Source organism: Nematolebias whitei, chromosome 20 (assembly GCF_014905685.2).
Source record: "Nematolebias whitei isolate Nwh7 chromosome 20, NemWhi1, whole genome shotgun sequence".
NCBI lineage: Eukaryota > Metazoa > Chordata > Actinopteri > Cyprinodontiformes > Rivulidae > Nematolebias > Nematolebias whitei.
In genome coordinates, this window is record NC_056517.1 from 9,951,079 (window position 1) to 9,968,817 (window position 17,739).

A 17,739-nucleotide genomic window follows, 5' to 3' on the forward strand; every position below is an offset into this window, starting at 1 on the left:
GACCAGACTTAACTTGTTAGATTTTTCTACCTGGATTATTGAGGATGCATCAGGATATTGAGGAACATCTACACATTTTGTAATCAATGTGATACAAGCTGGCCGCCACAGCAAAGCAGTTTTAGTAAACGCCAAAATGGCTGTAACTCTGCGACGTTTAAATGCTGAAACGGTTGGTCTTTAATTCTTTTCCCAGTTACTGCACCCACCCCATTTCTGCAAAAAGATCAGAAAAACATGGACTGGTTTCAGGCTCCACACACTTTTAAGTTTTGATCCTCAAACACTCAAGCTCTTGAAACTTCAAGCTCAAGAAACCCCAACTTTACAAAACTCAAACTCTAGAAACCTCTGGCTTTAGAAACCTCATGTTTTATAACTTGAGGCTTTAGAAACTTTCGGCTCTAGAAAGTTCAGTCTTTAAAAACATCAGGCTTTTGAAACCCAAGGCTTTAGAAATCCCAATCTCTAGAAACCTCAGGCTCAAGTAACATATGGTTTTGAAAAGTTCAGGCTTTAAAATCTTCAGGCTCTAGAGACCTCAGGTTTTAGAAACCTCAGACTATAATAAGGTCATGCTCTATAAACCTTGGACTTTAGAAACCTCAAGATTTAGAAACCTCATGCTTGGAAAAACCTTAAATTTAGATGCTTCAAGCTCTAGTAACACCAGACTCCAGAAACATCTGGCTATACAAATCTTACACTCTATAAATCCAAGGCTTTAGAAACCCCAATCTCTAGTAATGTATGGCTTGGAAAAGCTCAGGCTTTAAAAAAAAATTGAGTTTCTAGAGACCTCAGGTTTTAGAAACCCTAGACTATAGAAAGCTCACGCTCTAGAAACCTTGGACTTTAATTTAATTCAATTCAGTACTTTAGCAACCTCAAGTTCTAGAAACCTCAGGCTTAAGAACATAAGGCTTTAGATGCCTCAAGCTCTAGTAACAACAGGCTCCCGAAACCTCAGGCTCTACAAAATCTCAGGCTTTAGAAACCCAAATGATTTGTGAATGGATGCTGTCAGAGGGGCTAGATTGATAGATGAAACTGACTGAGGTGCAGAGTCAGGTGGCGTTGTGTGGATGGCTCTAAGTAATGGCTGCCATCAGTCAGCCACTCTGTCGGTCCTCCTCAGTTTAATACTAACTAGACTAAATGCATATGCTGATTATGTCGTGGTCAAACTCAGCAAATAAATGCACTCCCTTATGTTAGAACAAGGGGACCATTTTCTCTCCTTGTGCTGTAGACTGAAAACATGCATGTTCGTGACCAAAAGACGAACATAGAAACAAGCAAGAAGGATGTTCTTACTGGCTTGCTGTTTTAGCAGAAATGTGAAAGGTATCTTATGAAAAATCAATATAGTAGACTCCAGAAATTAACAGTGGTTATATTTTTGACCACCTTTAAATTGTGAAAAAATTCCAAATTATGGATGTGGTCAAAATGGCATCAGAAGCTTTTATTGTTATTGTTATTTTTTTTGCTTCTTCTCCGAACGGATACAAGCCCAGAATTTAGAAACGTAAGCACTAATGGTGAAGAACAGTGCAGAGGAAGAAACAATCTGAGTTCAGCTCTGGTGTAAATAAACAGCACTTATTAAAAGGCAAAGCAGAACAGGAGAAACTTCAAAGATCTGTACTTCAAGCAGCCATGGCTTATCCGTCATGTCATAATTCATAAGAAATTCATGCTGCGTCTTCCTCACAACTCACTGATGTGAAGGCTCTTCCTGCAGGCCAGTGTTCCTCTATGAAAATAATTGTGGCAAGTAAGAGAGGCAGGGAGACCAACGTGGATACTCCGAATGCAAACTGCACGATTAGTGCTGGGAAAATGAGCATTTTTACAGAAAATACATTGCTGAGTGCTGAACGACTGCTGAAGTCTGTTAAAGAAGATCAGAGTTATGATGATCAAAACAAAAGCTAAATAATAAAAGCAACAAACAAATACCTAAACCTACAATCATCGCAACAATAACTAAAAGAGTGCTGTATATGGCACATATTACGCTCGTCGACAAACTACTCAATAGCAACCTATAGCAATGGACTGGACAAGCAAAGACCTTTCTTGACCTTGATCTTGACCTTGGAGCTGGGGTGATGAAACACAAATGTGACACTCCGTCCAGTGATGCTGCATGTGTGTATGAAGTTTTTGTTAAAGGAAAACGCTCTTAATGATGTTTAGTCAAACAAACCACACGGCAGGTGATGTTTTACTTGTAAGACCAGATATCGACCACTCTGCTAATTAAATGAAAATAAATTACATATTATAAATATGCATTAAACGTACGCACATGAAGCCCAGTCACAATGATCTGCACATGCTGTAATGTCCGCTCGCTTTTTATATCCCTGTCAGCTTGACAAGGTTTCAGTGGGTGTGCTTGAAGCCAGCTGGAGTCTCACATGGCCCTCCTGACCTTCAGACCCAGTCCGCGGCATCTCCTCTGGATAACAGAGTTCTGAGAGACAACTTGGTTGTTTGCTTTAAGGAAAAGAATGTTAATAATACATCCATAACTCCATAACCTCTGACCAAAATCTTCTGACAGTTCTGTTCATTTATCTTGAGCAGAGCAGAAGTTCTGGTCTGGACAAGCACGTTTGTATTTTAACTTTGACCTTGATTTGTGACCTTGACCTTGGGTGATGAGAAGTGTACGCAACAGTTCATCTAGAAAAAGAGCATGTTTACGGATGGACAGATGGAGACTGTATCTTAATACATCCACCTTCAACAGCTGTGTAAAAAGCTGAAATTAACTAGTTACTAATAGCTATAATTAGCAAAAAAAATAAAAAAGTAAATTTAGCAAAAGAGTAGCTAAAAGCTTCAAACCAAGGGAACGACAGCTAAAAGTTTATTTAGCAAAGAAGTAGCTAGAACCCCAAAAGAGCAAAGGAGCACCTTAAAGCTCCAACCAACAAAACTGTAGCTAAAAGCTAAAAGATGAAAAATGAATGAGCTGAATGTTTCAGAAACTGAATGGCTGAAGTGATGGAAGTAGCTAGAGCCCAAAATCCTTCAAGACAAAAAGTTGCAACATGAAAACAATGAAGTGAAAGTTGTGTTAACGTTCACACGATCACCTTTTCATGCTCAGGTCTCAGTCAGATTAGATGTTTGTTCAGTATGGAAGCAACGTGACTTTCCTAAAAATCAGAAAGGAACAACCAAACTGCTGCAAAAGATTTGATCTGTTAAAAAAATATATTAAAAAACTACATTTGAATTTAAGGGTGAAAAAGTATATCTTTGATTCTATGTGGAATAAAACTCATGGACTCTGTGGGGAAGATCAACAGAGACACTGTTGGATTTGTTGAGCTCTGATTGATGACATCGACTGTCTTATCACACACAACCACAGTTGATTCATGGAGGTCGCCTCGTGGGTCCATCCACTCATAAAAAGGTTTGACCACATTTCAACTTTGACGTTGACACACAACCAGGGCTTAATTTGAGCCAGATCCTCAGTATTTGCAAAAATACAACAGTGATAAACAGGACGTACCACATGTTCATCTGTACGAAGGTAACTGCAGGTAAATCCTCCATTTTCTCTCATAATTACAATGATTAATGGTTAAATGAAAGGTTACCAGTAATGTGTGTAGTTTTGTGTGTTTTACATGTAGATATATCTACTGTATGTATTCCACCCTCTAAAGTCTCAGGGAAACACATGTGTGAATGACATGTTCCCCACTGACAACATTTGATCATTTCATGATGATTTTGTTATGAAATATCTCTGACCATCCCTATAGAAAAACCCTTACAATGTTGTCGGAGGAAAAGGGGGTGGAGCTCCTGTAGGTCAGGGGCGTTCACCTTCGAGACAAATCGAGACGGCCGATTAGTCAGTTGCTGACAAGCCTAATGGATTGATTGACAGGTGGCGTTGAGGATCTGACACGTGCACAAAGAAAATCAGATTTTAGTGAACCGTTTAAGACCGTCATCATTTATTCCAAATTTATTCAATATTTTTGCGACTGACATTTGAGAACTGAGTTTCTTACAAAACTCTAATGATGGTTTCTTTATTTTCAGGGGTGCTTGAGCACCCCCAAAAATAGGCTAAGGTGGCGCAGCGGTTAGAGAAGGCGAGGTCGCTGGCTTGACCCCCCCAGACCGACAAGACCCACATGTTGGTGGGAAGGGTGAAACACCCACACCTGTCTCCACTCTCATTTGCCCCACCCAAAGCCTTGAGCAAGGCCCTTACCCCCATTCTGATTTCAGGGAAGGTCTTGCATATTTCAGCAAGACAACGCTAAACCTCACACTGCATCATTACAACAGCATGGCTTCAGAGGAGAAGGGTCCATGTGCTGAACGGACCAGTTTGCAGTCCAGTCTGGAAACATAAACCAGAAAACAAACCTCAGACCTGTTGAGCAGCTCTAGAGTCGTCCATCAGGTAAGAACGGGACAGCTTTCCTGTAAAACCTTCAGCAGCTGATCTCATCAGTTCTTCTACGTTTGGTTAAAATAAGACCATGAAACAAGTATTTTTAGATGTATTGTTGTCATTAAAATTAAAACTACTTTAAAAATCACCTTATTTCTTTAACAATTATACAAGTTCATAGTTTAAACATTTAACATGTTTCCTATATTCCAATGTTAATAAAAAATGGGTTCATTAGATATGCAAATCATTGTTTTTATTAACATTTGACACCAAGTCCCGACTCTTTGGAATCAAGTTTCACACTTTAAATCTTTTTTTTTCAGAACCGCTTAGTGACATTTGTCCACCTGTGGAGGATGAAGGACAGAAACATGCTCCTCAACTCAACAATGACGACGCAGCAAACTTCACAGTTGTTCATAAGCTGAGAAACTAAAAATACAAAAGGCACTGAACTTAAAAAAATTTGGTTCCATTTATCATAATCATTGCAGAACAAGTCCCTGCTATCAGGAAGTTGGACAACCTGCAATTTAAAAAGCTCTCAGAAGTGATATCTTCTGATTATGACAAGTTCGAGACTGACAGCGGTTGGACTCTTACAGCCTCTAACACCTGCTGCATATCTACAGTAACATGCAGCAGGTGCAGGTTCTGTAAACTGCACCGGTCCAGTGCAGAACAGAACTTTACACAAACTGCAGCAGAAGAACCACACACTGACCTTGCAGGTCCTTTAACTGGCGCTCCCTCTAGTGGTCAGACACAAAACTGCAGCAGAGTTTCTGGATTTTTATTTTTTCTTCATTCAACCTTTATTTATACAGGTTAGTCTCATTACGCCTCAAGGACTCATTTACAATAGAGACCTGTTTCAGACAAAAACCACAGATGAAGTACAAACAACATTAGAAAATCATAAAAAAAAGCATATAAAATAAACAAAATTATACAAAAATGAAACAAAAACAGTTATACTATGAAGCGATGTAGAAAACTAAAAACAGGAACATGTCTGCGTTGGTTGTGCCAGGAACTTAACAGATGTTTAAAATCCCTTAGAGAGGTCAAGGTCAAGAACTTCAGATCTTTTTGTAAGATATTCCAGGAAACAGGAGCAGAGTAGGAGAAGGTCCTTTTGCCAAGTTCAGTTCTCACTGAGGGAACACTGCAGGTAATAATGTCCTGAGAGCGCACGCTGTAGCTGCACTCACGCAGACATGTAGGAGGAGATGTATGAAGGCAGCAGACCAAGAAGTGATTTAAAGATGAAAATGTACCAGTGAGAGAGTCATGAAGTTAATGATGACCAGTTAACCAGTGGTGCAGTGGTGGGTACGGTAGTTACAGCCAGTTATGAATCTTAGTGCACCATGATAGACAGCATCCAACATCTGCAGGGTGCTTGTAGGAGCGTTCATGTAAATAATGTCACCGTAATCAATGGAGGGAAGGAAAGTTTCAGTTACAAGGCGTTTCCTAGCGTTCAGAGTTAAACAGGATCTGTTTCTGAAAAAGAAACCCAATTTAACTTTCAGTTTCTTTACCAAGTTTTTGACATGAGGCTTAAAATAGAGATGTGCATCGACCAAGATACCCAAATATTTGTAGGAATTGACAAACTCATAGGAGCACCATTCATAGATGAGATAGAAAGAAGGACTGCTGGGACAGACTTCCTGTTTGGAAAAAAAAAAAACATCTCTTTGGTTTTATCAACATTTAGCATCTTAATTTGAGCCGGATCCTGCCGGAAGAAAATCCAGCAACTCTTTTTTTTTTTTTCATTCAACCTTTATTTATGCAGGTTAATCCCACTGAGCCTCGGGGACTCATTTACATGAGACTCTTATTTTGATAGGGTGTGTTCCGGCAACTGTCTGCTCGTATTTCTCAGTCTTCCTAATAATAAAGTTATGAACAAATATGACCGCCTTGTTGTTTTGGGAGCCATGCTTGAACCGTGTCGCTCCCCTCTGCTGCTGAGACGATAAATAAATAACTCCGACACCTCTGCTGCTGTTTTTAAGACGCTCTGGACGCTTGTCACTCACAGCACGCATGATGCAACAAAGAGTAAACTCAAAGTGAGAGTGATACCTGCCCCCTTGTTCCTCTTTCACATTGACAAAACATTTCAGTTTTATCTATGAGTTTGTCAAAGCACAATTTTGATGTGGGTTTTTTTTGTAAATACAGAAGTAATGTTTAATAAATGTTACAACTCTATTCTTCGTTAACGAAATATATTTTATGTCATTAAACAACTTATAAGGTTCTTCTCTTGTCATCCCTCGCCCTCAGACGGCCCGCCCGCTATTTGCATTCCGACATTGATCAGCTTACAAATTAAGCCCTGACAGGGGGCTCATTATATGAAAACTAACAGAGCTTTAGCCATTTTTGCGTTGGCTAAGATTTGTCGTGGTGGCCATCTTGAACCGAGTTGACCTCAAAAGTCAATCAACCTACTTATTCCGTTCTGTTTTTAATTAAATATTTTTGATATGGTACAAACTCATGCACACATCAAACTATTCTGACGAACTGAGCCTTTCCAACATCAAAACGTGCCTCTGTGAGAGGATTTGATTCAGGAAAACTATGAGTTCATTCTGATGAGCAGCTGAACTCATTTTGGTGACAAAATAAAAAGTACAGTAAAACTTCTCAGAAGAAATGAAACGACTGATCAGCAGGAAATGAAAGATGAAACTATTCTCACCTCCCACGCCAGCGAAGTGTACACTTCTCTTCTGCTGAGACGTTTTGAAGGCATCTCGCTCGTCTCACAGTAAAATCTGCAAATGAAAAAACAGCAAGTTATATTTACCATACCATACCATACCATACTACTTTATTTATAAAGCACTTAAAACAGCTACAAGGCCAACCAAAGTGCTGTACAGACAAAACAACAGGTAACACACAAAGCAAAATACAAAATGAGGTAAATCAGAATATAGACAAAAAACGATGCAGATAATGATGACAAACCAGTGTGGAGCATACAGGAACAAAACACAGATCATCTTGTGTTGAAAGCTATTGAAAAGTAGTGAGTTTTTAAACGGGACTTGAAAACCGAGAGGGAGGGGGCCTGTCTGACAAGCAGAGGTAACTCGTTCCAGAGTCTTGGTCCTGCTATAGAGAAGGCCCTGTCACCTCTGCGCATAAGACGAGTTCCTGGAACTGTGAGGAGCATCTGGTCCGCAGACCTCAGGGAGCATGGTGGGACATACGGTTGTAGCAAATCAGAGAGATTGGGGGGGCGACACTGTTCAGTGATTTGTAGACATACATGAGTATTTTGAACTGGATTCGAAAGTGAACCGGTAACCAGTGCAGTGAGACCAAAATTGGTGTAATGTGCTCTCTTTTGCCTGTACTGGTTAAAAATTGGGCTGCTGCATTCTGGACTAGTTGTAGTCGTGCAGTGGAGGTCTGACTGATACCAAACAGGAGTGAATTGCAGTAATCAAGCCTAGATGTAATGAATGCATGTATTACTGTCTCCAGGTTATTTTTGGATAAAATGGGCTTCAGTTTAGACAGCCGCCTCAGTTGGAAGAAGCATGATTTGACAATCATGTTAAGTTTCAGGGAAGGGTCCATTATCACCCCAGATTAGTGACTCTTTGTTTTTCTGACAGGGTTAGAGTGGAAAGGTCGATGCAGTGGTTTGTGATCGTGTCGTTGGGAGGGAACAACATGACTTCAGACTTATTTTCATTGAAACTTAAGAAGTTTAAAGCCATCCAGTCCCTGATGTCAGCCAGGCAGTTGAGCAGCGGTTGAATAGAGCATGTACCATTGTGTCTTAGAGGGAAGTAAACTTGACAGTCATCGGCATAGAAGTGGAAGGGCATGTTGTGTTTCCGGAAAATAGCACCAAGCGGCAGCAGGTATAAAAAGAATAGGAGGGAACCCAGTATGGACCCCTGCGGAACCACCCATTTAAGCTCTGCCTCTGCGGAACTAAAATCCTTGATGGAGACACAAAAGGATCTGTCAGTGAGGTAAGCTCTGAACCAATTGAGGGCTGATCCTGTGATGCCCACCCACTGCTCCAACCTAGCAATGAGGATCTCATGGTCAATGGTGTCAAAGGCGGCTGTGAGGTCCAATAGGACAAGCAGCACAGAATCACCAGTATCTGTGAATCTGAAGATGTCATTAAAGACCTTCAGCAGGGCAGTTTCAGTGCTGTGGAGAGGTTTAAAGCCAGATTGGAAAAGCTCTAAGGTGGTGTGATCCTCCAGGAAGCACTTCAACTGGGACTCGACTATTTTCTCCAGTACTTTAGAAACAAATGGGAGTTTGGAGTCAGGCCGGAAGTTGGAAACGACTGAGGGGTCAAGGTTTGTTTTTTTCAAGAGAGGCTGGACAGCAGCATGTTTAAAGGATTTTGGCACCACGCCAGTGGATAAACTACTGTTTACTATATCAAGAATGGACGGACCTAGAGTTGGAAAAACCTCCTTTAGTAGTCGAGGGGGGACCACATCAAAGGGGGAACCAGAAGGTTTCAAGCTGCACATGACCTGCTCTAGAGAAGATAGAGTGATGGGTTCAAAATGGTCAAATGGAGCTACAGATTGAGGTGGGATGGATGGGTCATGAGTTGGAGGGGAAATGAGAGCCCGGGTGGTCGCAATTTTTTCCACATAGAAATGTAGGAAGTTGTCGCACAGCTCAGTCGAGGCTTCCAGAGGTGATGGTTCAGTGAGGTGGAGAACAGAGTTTAGGGTGGAGAAGAGGACCCGTGGGTTGTGAGAGTTTGAGGTAATTATATCAAAGAAGAATTTTGATTTAGCAGCTTTTACTGTTTTCTGATAACAGCGCCAACTCTCTTTAAGTATCTGGAAAGAGACCTGCAGCCTGTCTTTCCTCCACTTTTGTTCTGCCCTCCTACATTGCTGCCTAGCGGCCTTGGTGACGTCACTCAGCCAAGGTTCTGCTCTGAGTTTTTGTTTTTTGGTTTTAACAGGTGCAACTGGGATGTCAGCTCCTCAGTGGTGGTGAGACACTGGGGGCTGAATGATCATTTCAAAGTTATAAACATCTGTGAAACGTGCGGCAGTCAAGTGGTTAATGGGCCGGGTGCGACGTGCAGGAATGCACGACTTAGGAGTTAGATGGGGGAGGGTGAACTCAAACCTGACTGGCATGTGGTCTGAGAAAACATTATTACTAATAACAAGATTATTAACAGTCATATCATGAGTTAAAACAAGGTCCAGTGTATGTCCACGCTCTTGGGTGGGACCGTTTACATGCTTAGTTAAATTAAATGAGTTCAATAGATCTAAAAAGTCCTTAACCAAGGGCTTCTCAGGACAGCACACGTGCAAATTAAAGTCCCCAATAATGAAAAGATGCTCATATTTTGGTGTGATTTCAGCCAAGAAGTCAGAAAACTCATTTATGAAATCCTTAGACCGAGGTGGGCGGTAGAAGAGTGCAAATAACATCGGAGGTGAATGTCCGAGTTCAAAGACGCTCAGCTCAAAGCTGGCGTGGGAAACTGGGATGGGCAGTTGTTTACAGTCAAAAGTTGATTTGAATATTGTTAATAATCCACCACCGCGCCGGCCTGATGGCTGCGGGGCGTTAAAACACAGACAGTTCGGTGGCAATAATTCCGTCAAGGCGCTGGACTCACCCGGAGACATCCAAGTCTCTGTGATGCACAGAAAGTCCAAATCGTGCTGTTGAAAGTAATCCCTGAGGATAAAAGTTTTGTTGGTAACAGATCTTGCGTTGACCAAACACATCCGGATATTGTCCGAAGTGGAGAAAGCAATGGTTAAGTTAGCGTGCGCTAATGTCTGCAGGTTTTCAATAACAGCCCCTCCAGGTCGGTCCGAGCTGCGCAACGACTGACAACTCCCGCTGGTTACCTGGTCCGGGCACGCGGGAAGCTGGAGACCATGACTGCCAGCTGAAGAGGAAGATGCAGCGTGCAGAGCTTTCAGCTTCACCAGCTGACCAGCACGTTTTCCCCGGCGTCTGAAGCGAGATCTCCGGGCAGGCAGATGAGGAGCGCAGCGAAGGTAAGCTGGCACGTCCACCAGCAGGGGGGGAGGGGGGGGGTCCAGACGTACGCTGATAATGGTCAAAATAAGCAACTTCAGTGACAGAAAAACGAAGATCCAAAAGTTGTTGTCTGTCATACACCAGGAGAGAGTTGATGTCACAGATGTGAAATGCAAAAAACAAAAACAATCCGAACACCATCAGCAGAGGTGGATTGCAAGCCATGTACACGGGCGCCATCTTACCGGAAGTTGGACTTATTTGGAGGTAATTAAACAAGTAGTACACTGATGTCCCTCGACATTGAAGAATTTGAATATTGAACATTTGTAATTTTTGAGATGAGTGTTTTTCTGGACATGAATTGAACTGGGCATGTAAGTAAACCTTAATGTTTTTGGTGCAAGATATTAAAGTGTGTAAGAGTTACACTGTGTGAAAAAACAGAGGTAGGTTTTTTTTTTTTTGCTTTTCAGCAATTTTATCCTGGACCAGGCACAATGGTGGAGCTGGGGGGTGCCAAACAGTGGCCTTGGCAACCATAAATTAATCTCTAGCCACCCCAGTCATTTGAGAAAATTCAATTCAGTTTATTTATATAGCGCCAAATCACAACAAAGTTGTCTCAGGGCACTTTACAGGAACATTCACAAACATAAAAGCCAAAATCAGTGCTGGCACAGCTAACTAAAAAGTTAGCTTCAATAATTCATATTCCAATAACTAGAAAATTAGCTTTGCTAACAGTAAACTGCTAAACAGGTAAGAAAATTAGCGTAAGCTACCGCTAAACCACTAATCGCTCAGACGACTGTCGACCAATCTGCATGCCCAACAGACTCTTCAAGACACGCCCACAACAGACAGGAACAAGCTTGTGAATTTTGTTAGCTAGTTGGCGAAATTTTATACAGCGGAAGCTATTTCCGCTAACAGTTAAGAAAAGTTAGTGAACACATTAATCTGCTAAACCAGGGCTGTTCAACTAAACTGCTCAGGGAGTCACAGTTTCTGAAAGCCAGCAGCTCAGGGGCCGGACATTCAGCAATTAAAGTAATTCTGTAAATAAACCAAGTATTACAATGCTCTGTTACCTTTAAAATGTGTTTGTTTTATTGCACTGAATCATAAATGCAATAAACAAAAACCAAACACAGAAACAAAAAAAAAGGTTTTTTTTTTAACATGAACTCATTGGTGGGCTGGACTGAAGTCACCCGCGGGCCGGATGTGGCCCATGGGCCATCAGTTGAATAGCCCTGTGCTAAACAAAAATTAGCTTTGTTATTAGCTGTTAGCGGATAAGCAGAACTGTGCCCACAACACTAAAGGCATGCAGATATACATCAGGCTTTTTTTTTTTTTTTTTTTGCTTTGAACAAAATTGTCTTGTTTATAAGAGCTTACAGGGTACCAACAAATGTTTCTGTGTACATTTTTGAAGTTACATTTGTTTTTTTTAGCACAAATGTATTTCTTTCACAGCTCTTTTGTGAGCATGCACTAAGAAAGGCTTAGTTTACCTGATCTCACCTCGCTACAGGCCTGTCTGTGAAAACGTTGATCCTTCAGTGACTAAGTCCACAGCTGGATCAGTACCAGAACCGTTGCTGAGCTGTAAAGCTTTCTACTTTATGAGCGCAGTAGTCGGGGTGTTCCAAGATGTACAGACTCCGGCTGAGACCAAACACATGAAGCACTGAGAGCCTGCAAAGATCTCATTTATGTGTGGTTCAGTTTGTTTACCCCTAGATGGAGACACGATTCTATCTGTCAGACCTTCATGTCTGGAGCTGGACTACAGCTAATATCAGGTTGATGATCCAAAATGGAGTTTCAGTCTGGACGCAGAGTTTTCATCCGTCTCTGGAAAATACAGAATCAAACCAGAGGAATGTCATTTCCTGTGCGAATGCAGCATGAATGTTTATTGCGGAATGATTTTAGCTGAAAGCTGCTGAAGAAGCTGAAACCAGCTGAAAATGTTTCATCTCTAAACTGTTAATGTCAGTTAAATTTGAACAGCTGACATTTGCTGAAGGCAGGAAAACAGCAGAAATTAGCAGAATAAACTGAATTAGGCAGAGAGGTTGAATCGGTTTAAAAAATCTGATTAGCAAAAAGAAACTGAAGTTAGCTGAAATAAACAAAGAAGCAGTGGAAAATACACAAAAAAAGCTGAAATTTGCAGAAAGAGGCTGAAAAGATAATAAAAATGTGAAACTATAGGAAAGACTCCCAGGAAGCCAAAATTACGGGAGAAACAAAACAAAACAGAAGAATGCTAAAAAAGAAAAATATTGCTGAAAAAGCAGAAATTGATTTTACTTTGTGTTAAATAAAAACTTTCAAAGGTATAATCATTCCTCTTTCTTATTTTGATTAATGATATTTAACTCTGCAGGTCATCCCTGAAGTTCTGATGCACAGAATCACAAGTCCAAGAGTGAACAGTGTCACGGAGTAAACATGATAAAAACATGTATTATCTGCAGCATCGTTCATTAAAATGACGCAACACAGAAAATATACATACAGTAGGCACACTTGATGATATTGTAGACCATTGTATTAGGTGATACATTCAGCAAGTACTTTTACTTTTATTACTTTAAGTATTTTTAAACTCAAGTACTTACTTACTTTTACTCAAGTAAAAATATTAATGTGGTACTTCTACTTTTACTAGAGTACATTTTTGTCTGTTTATTTGTACTTTTACTTGAGTGCCATATTTGAGTACTTTCTCCACCACTGGATTCATGAATTGTTGAAATTGAACAAAAGTTGCAGAACGAGTTAAGAGACGAACAACGAACGAAGAAAAACGCATCTCAGTGAAAAAGATTCAGAAACATTCACCGTTGAAAGTTTTTCTTGAATAAATGTATATCACCGGCCACCTTTCACGATGAAGTGTTTGACTAAAATCAGGGCTTTGTTCAGAAATGACCATGAGTTATAGACATTCTGGTAAAATGATGATGCTCAGCTACTACCACATCTAATTCAAGCCACCAGTAAAACTGGCTGAGTTTCAGTCATTGTCTCTGGTTAGTTGACGGTGGTGGCCAGCTTGAATTGTTCAGAGTTATGCTAAATAATTATTTGTTCAAAGTTTTTTGACAGTCTATTGAGTGGTTTATGAGATATTTTGCTAACAAACAGCAGTGTGTTTTTGAGTTATCATACTAAAAATAAGCATGGACGGGTGGACGGTCCTCTGATCCATAACGGGACAGAAAGAACATTTGTTTTGGCTGAATAAATATTTTATTCATCTACTTTTTATGGATAAACGAGGACAGTAATGAGGCTACCTTCACACTCCAGATGCTCTGTTCTGATTCCGTGTAGACTTTTTGTGTTGTTGTTCACATTATAATTTAAATGGGACACCATTAAACTTAAATGTGACCAGTCTACAGCCCTAAAGTCACCCACATGACATCACGCAGAGCTTGCAATATTTATTGAAGTAAATATATACTGAAGACTAAAGACTCTGACATGTTAGGGTTGTTGGCAGTGGTGGACAGTAATGGAGTACATTACCTTGAGTACTGTACTCAAGTACATTTTCTAAGTGTCTACTTGAGTCTTTGTGTTTTGGGGAACGTCACGCCACTACATTTCAAATACATATATTGTACTTTCAACTCCACTACATTTCTAGGAGCTTCTTGTTCCGTTTTACTCAGCTTTGTAATATGCTGTTGCTGTTTTTCTTTCCTTAAATGCAGTTATCCAGTTGTTGATTCAGGTATGATGCTAGATTCATCTGTGCAGAACATTCACTGTTTTGTAAGCTTCTATGTTAAGTATGGCAGTACTTTGAATTAAAGTGTGTTAAGTTGTTGCTGTCAACATGTGCACTTTTACACACACACAATGTGGTGTATGAATACTGAAGCTGAGGAAAAGACTAAATGTGCATCAACTTTGCAGGGTGTCCAAAGTCAGTCCTCGAGGGTCAGTATCCTGCATGTCTTAGCTCTCTCCCTGGATCAACACACCTGGACCAAATGATTGCATGTTTGCAGGCCTCTGCAGAACATTGACGTGCTGAGGATGTGTAGTGACCAAGGAGAGAACTAAAACATGCAGGATACCAGCCCTCCAGGACTGACTGGACACCCCCGTTTTGGGGATTGCCATGACTTTCCACAGACATGTAGAGCAGAGAAGATTTTATTTGTAGTTTACAGGTTTTATTAAGACATGTGGTGTTGCCATGTAGCAGAGTGGTTCTACGTGTCATTACAACATCAGGTGGTTTCAGAGAGTTACAATGTTCTGTAAAATCACTTAAAATAATACAGCACTGTACTGATATTAGAAAATATAATTCGTACTTTTCAAGGTTCAAGTTCAAGGTTCTTTATTGTCATTCGCATCACGTGTGGTACATGAGGTGGATGTGTACACATGGTCCCAGTTACATCCAACAAAAAGCAAAAATATAAAGTGTAAAAACAAACAGTATACAAGGATCTATGATATGCACTAAACACTAATAATGTAAAATAATATGGTGTATTAAACAGCAGTCCGTATTTTGAATTTTGAATACTTGAGTATTTTTAAATGCATGTACATTTGAATACTTAAGTATTTTCAAAAGTAAGTTCTTCAGTACTTTAACTTGAGTGAACTGAGCTACTTTTAATTGTAGTTGAGTACGATTTGACCATGAGTATAAATACTTTTACTCAAGTACTAGAGTTGAGTACTTGGTCCATCACTGGTTGTTGGTAACCGGTCCTGCATGTGAGTGAGAGTTTGAATTGTTGTCTCGGTTGTCTTTGTAATATGACTGAAGACATGTCCACGCCCTGCATGGAAAAGTGAGTAAAGAAAATGAATAAATGAATGAATATCTTCCATACCTCTTTAACATTTGATGCATTCTCTGGCACAGAGTTGAGATGTTCGTCACAATTAAATGACATAGAACTTGGATAAAGCAACATGACAGTTCAGACTAATCATATACACCACATACAGAACACCATGGACTTTGTGGATAAGGTGAGGGATGCCATTAATTCAACCTTTATTTAGATAGGTAAATCCCATTGAGCCTCGAGGACTCATTCACAAGAGAGACCTGATCATCATGGAGACTGATGAAACAATGGTCTCTTTAGATGTCACATCACTCTTCACGTGCATTCCTGTTGATGATGCAGTAGAGGTGGTCAGTTTAAGATTAAAATCAGACACCACTCTGAGCATTCCTACCCTCACCTATGGTCATGAGTTCTGGGTAGTGACCGAAAGAATGAGATTGCGGATACAGGCGGTTGAAACGAGTTTTCTCCGCAGGGTAGCTGGTCGCTCCCTTAGAGAAAGGGTGAGAAGTTCAGTTATCTGGGAGAGACTCCGAGTAGAACCACTGCTCCTCCACGTCGAGAGGAGCCAGCTGAGGTGGTTTGGGCATCTGCTAAGGATGCCCCCTGGGCGCCTCCCTAGGGGGGTGTTTGGGGCATGTCCAACTGGGAGGAGACCCCCGGGGAAGACCCAGGACATGCTGGGGAGACTATAGTCTCTCGGTTGACCTGGGAACGCCTTGGAATCCTCCTAGAAGAGCTGGAAGAGGTGGCTGTGGAAAGAGATTTCTGGGCCTCCCTGCTCAAGCTGCTGCCCCCACGACCCAACTTCAAAATAAGCGGAAGATAATGGATGGATGGTTATTTAACCAGGCAAATCGCAGTGAAATCACAGATCTCATTTGTAAGGTCAGCCTGGGCCTGAAGGCAGCCTAACATGCATGTTTTTGGGCTGTGTGAGGAAACTGGAGGAAACCCACATAAATACAAGCAGAGCACACAAAGTCCACACAGAAACACAGATGCCTGGTGGTCCTCTAGAATAATGGTGGTCGAATACTTTTTTTTCTGCTTTAATCCCTGCTTTAAATATTGTTGTGAGTGTATCTCTTGCAAAGTCTGATGACAAGGCAAGGAAGAGGATGAGCATCCAAGCATTCCACAAGATGGCTGACTGACAACATTTGGATATAATTAAAATTAAGTTTCTTTCAGCTGCTCCTTTCTTCAGGGGGTTGCCACAGCAGGCAAACTCAAATGAAATATTTGGCAATTGTTTTACGCTGTATGCCCTTCCTGACAACAACCTGCGCTCAAACCCGCAACCTCAGGATTACAAGACCACAGCACTGACCACCTGCAGCCCCTTTACAAGTACAACTGGATTATAGTGCAATATACACAAACAAAATGTATCTTGAGATTTTGTTGCCTTCTTTATTGTAAAGGTTGCAAAAAAACAAAAATTGTGTCAGACAACTAGATTGTGTCAAGAGGTTGTCTTCTGGACAACCTGGAATATTTCCTTCATGTCAGCCACTGCCTATTTATCTTAGACAGTTTCTTTACATTAAATCCGTTTTTACAAGAAATGAAGCATAATTTCAATAAGCTGTAAGGTTACCAACAGATTTTCCATCTGAAGATTGTTTGGTTTCAACAAGTCCCACAAAGGCCTGACTCACAGCTGAGGTCCCAGAGTCTTCAGTCCATGCAGGGTATTGTGGCTTCAGGTTGTTAAATCTGTTTTAGTCGTGGCCCATTAGAAGTTATTCTTGTCCCTCGCCAAGAACCAGTTTGCAGTGGAAGACGATACCAGTGACAGTCCCAAGACAACAGTTTATTGAATCCTTGGGACACCAGATTCTTTTCTACGATGTAAAAGTTAATTTCTAAATGTTAACTTTTAACAGTTCTATTTTAACATTTCACATGTTGTCTTCATATAAATAATAACAATTATTATAAATTATATACAAATTATAATAATTATAATTATTAATTATAATTTTCTCATTCAAAAAAAATAATTTTTTGTCTCCATCACGGAGTGTAAAGGGGGGATTGGAAATACCCTCTGTCCGTCCGTCCATCGGTCTGTCCATCCATCCATCGATCTGTATGTCCGTCCATCGGTCTGTTCATCCGTCTGTCCATCTGTCCATCAATCAGTCCGTCGGTCCATCCATCGGTCTGTTCGTCCATCCATCCGTCTGTCTGTCAGTCCATCTGTCCTTCCATCGGTCTGTCAGTCTGGTCATTGGTCTGTCCGTCAGTTCATCCATCTGTCTGTCTGTTCATCAGTCTGTCTGTCCATCCATCGGTCTGTTCGTCCGTCTGTCCATCCATCCATCCATCTGTCTGTCCATCGATCTGTCCATCCATCCATCGGTCTGTCTGTCCATCCATCGGTCTGTCCAT

General features: G+C 40.9%; 1 protein-coding gene across 1 annotated transcript in view; it reads right to left on the reverse strand.

Moving 5' to 3' along the window:
- Positions 1-17,739, reverse strand: part of plppr5b (phospholipid phosphatase related 5b) — a 164,870-nt gene that overhangs the window by 139,715 nt on the left and 7,416 nt on the right. Inside the window, exon 2 of the mRNA XM_037694412.1 lies at positions 7,173-7,248. Within this exon, the coding sequence (XP_037550340.1) occupies positions 7,173-7,226 (54 nt within the window). The 5' untranslated portion in view covers positions 7,227-7,248. The remainder of the gene's footprint in view (positions 1-7,172; positions 7,249-17,739) is intronic.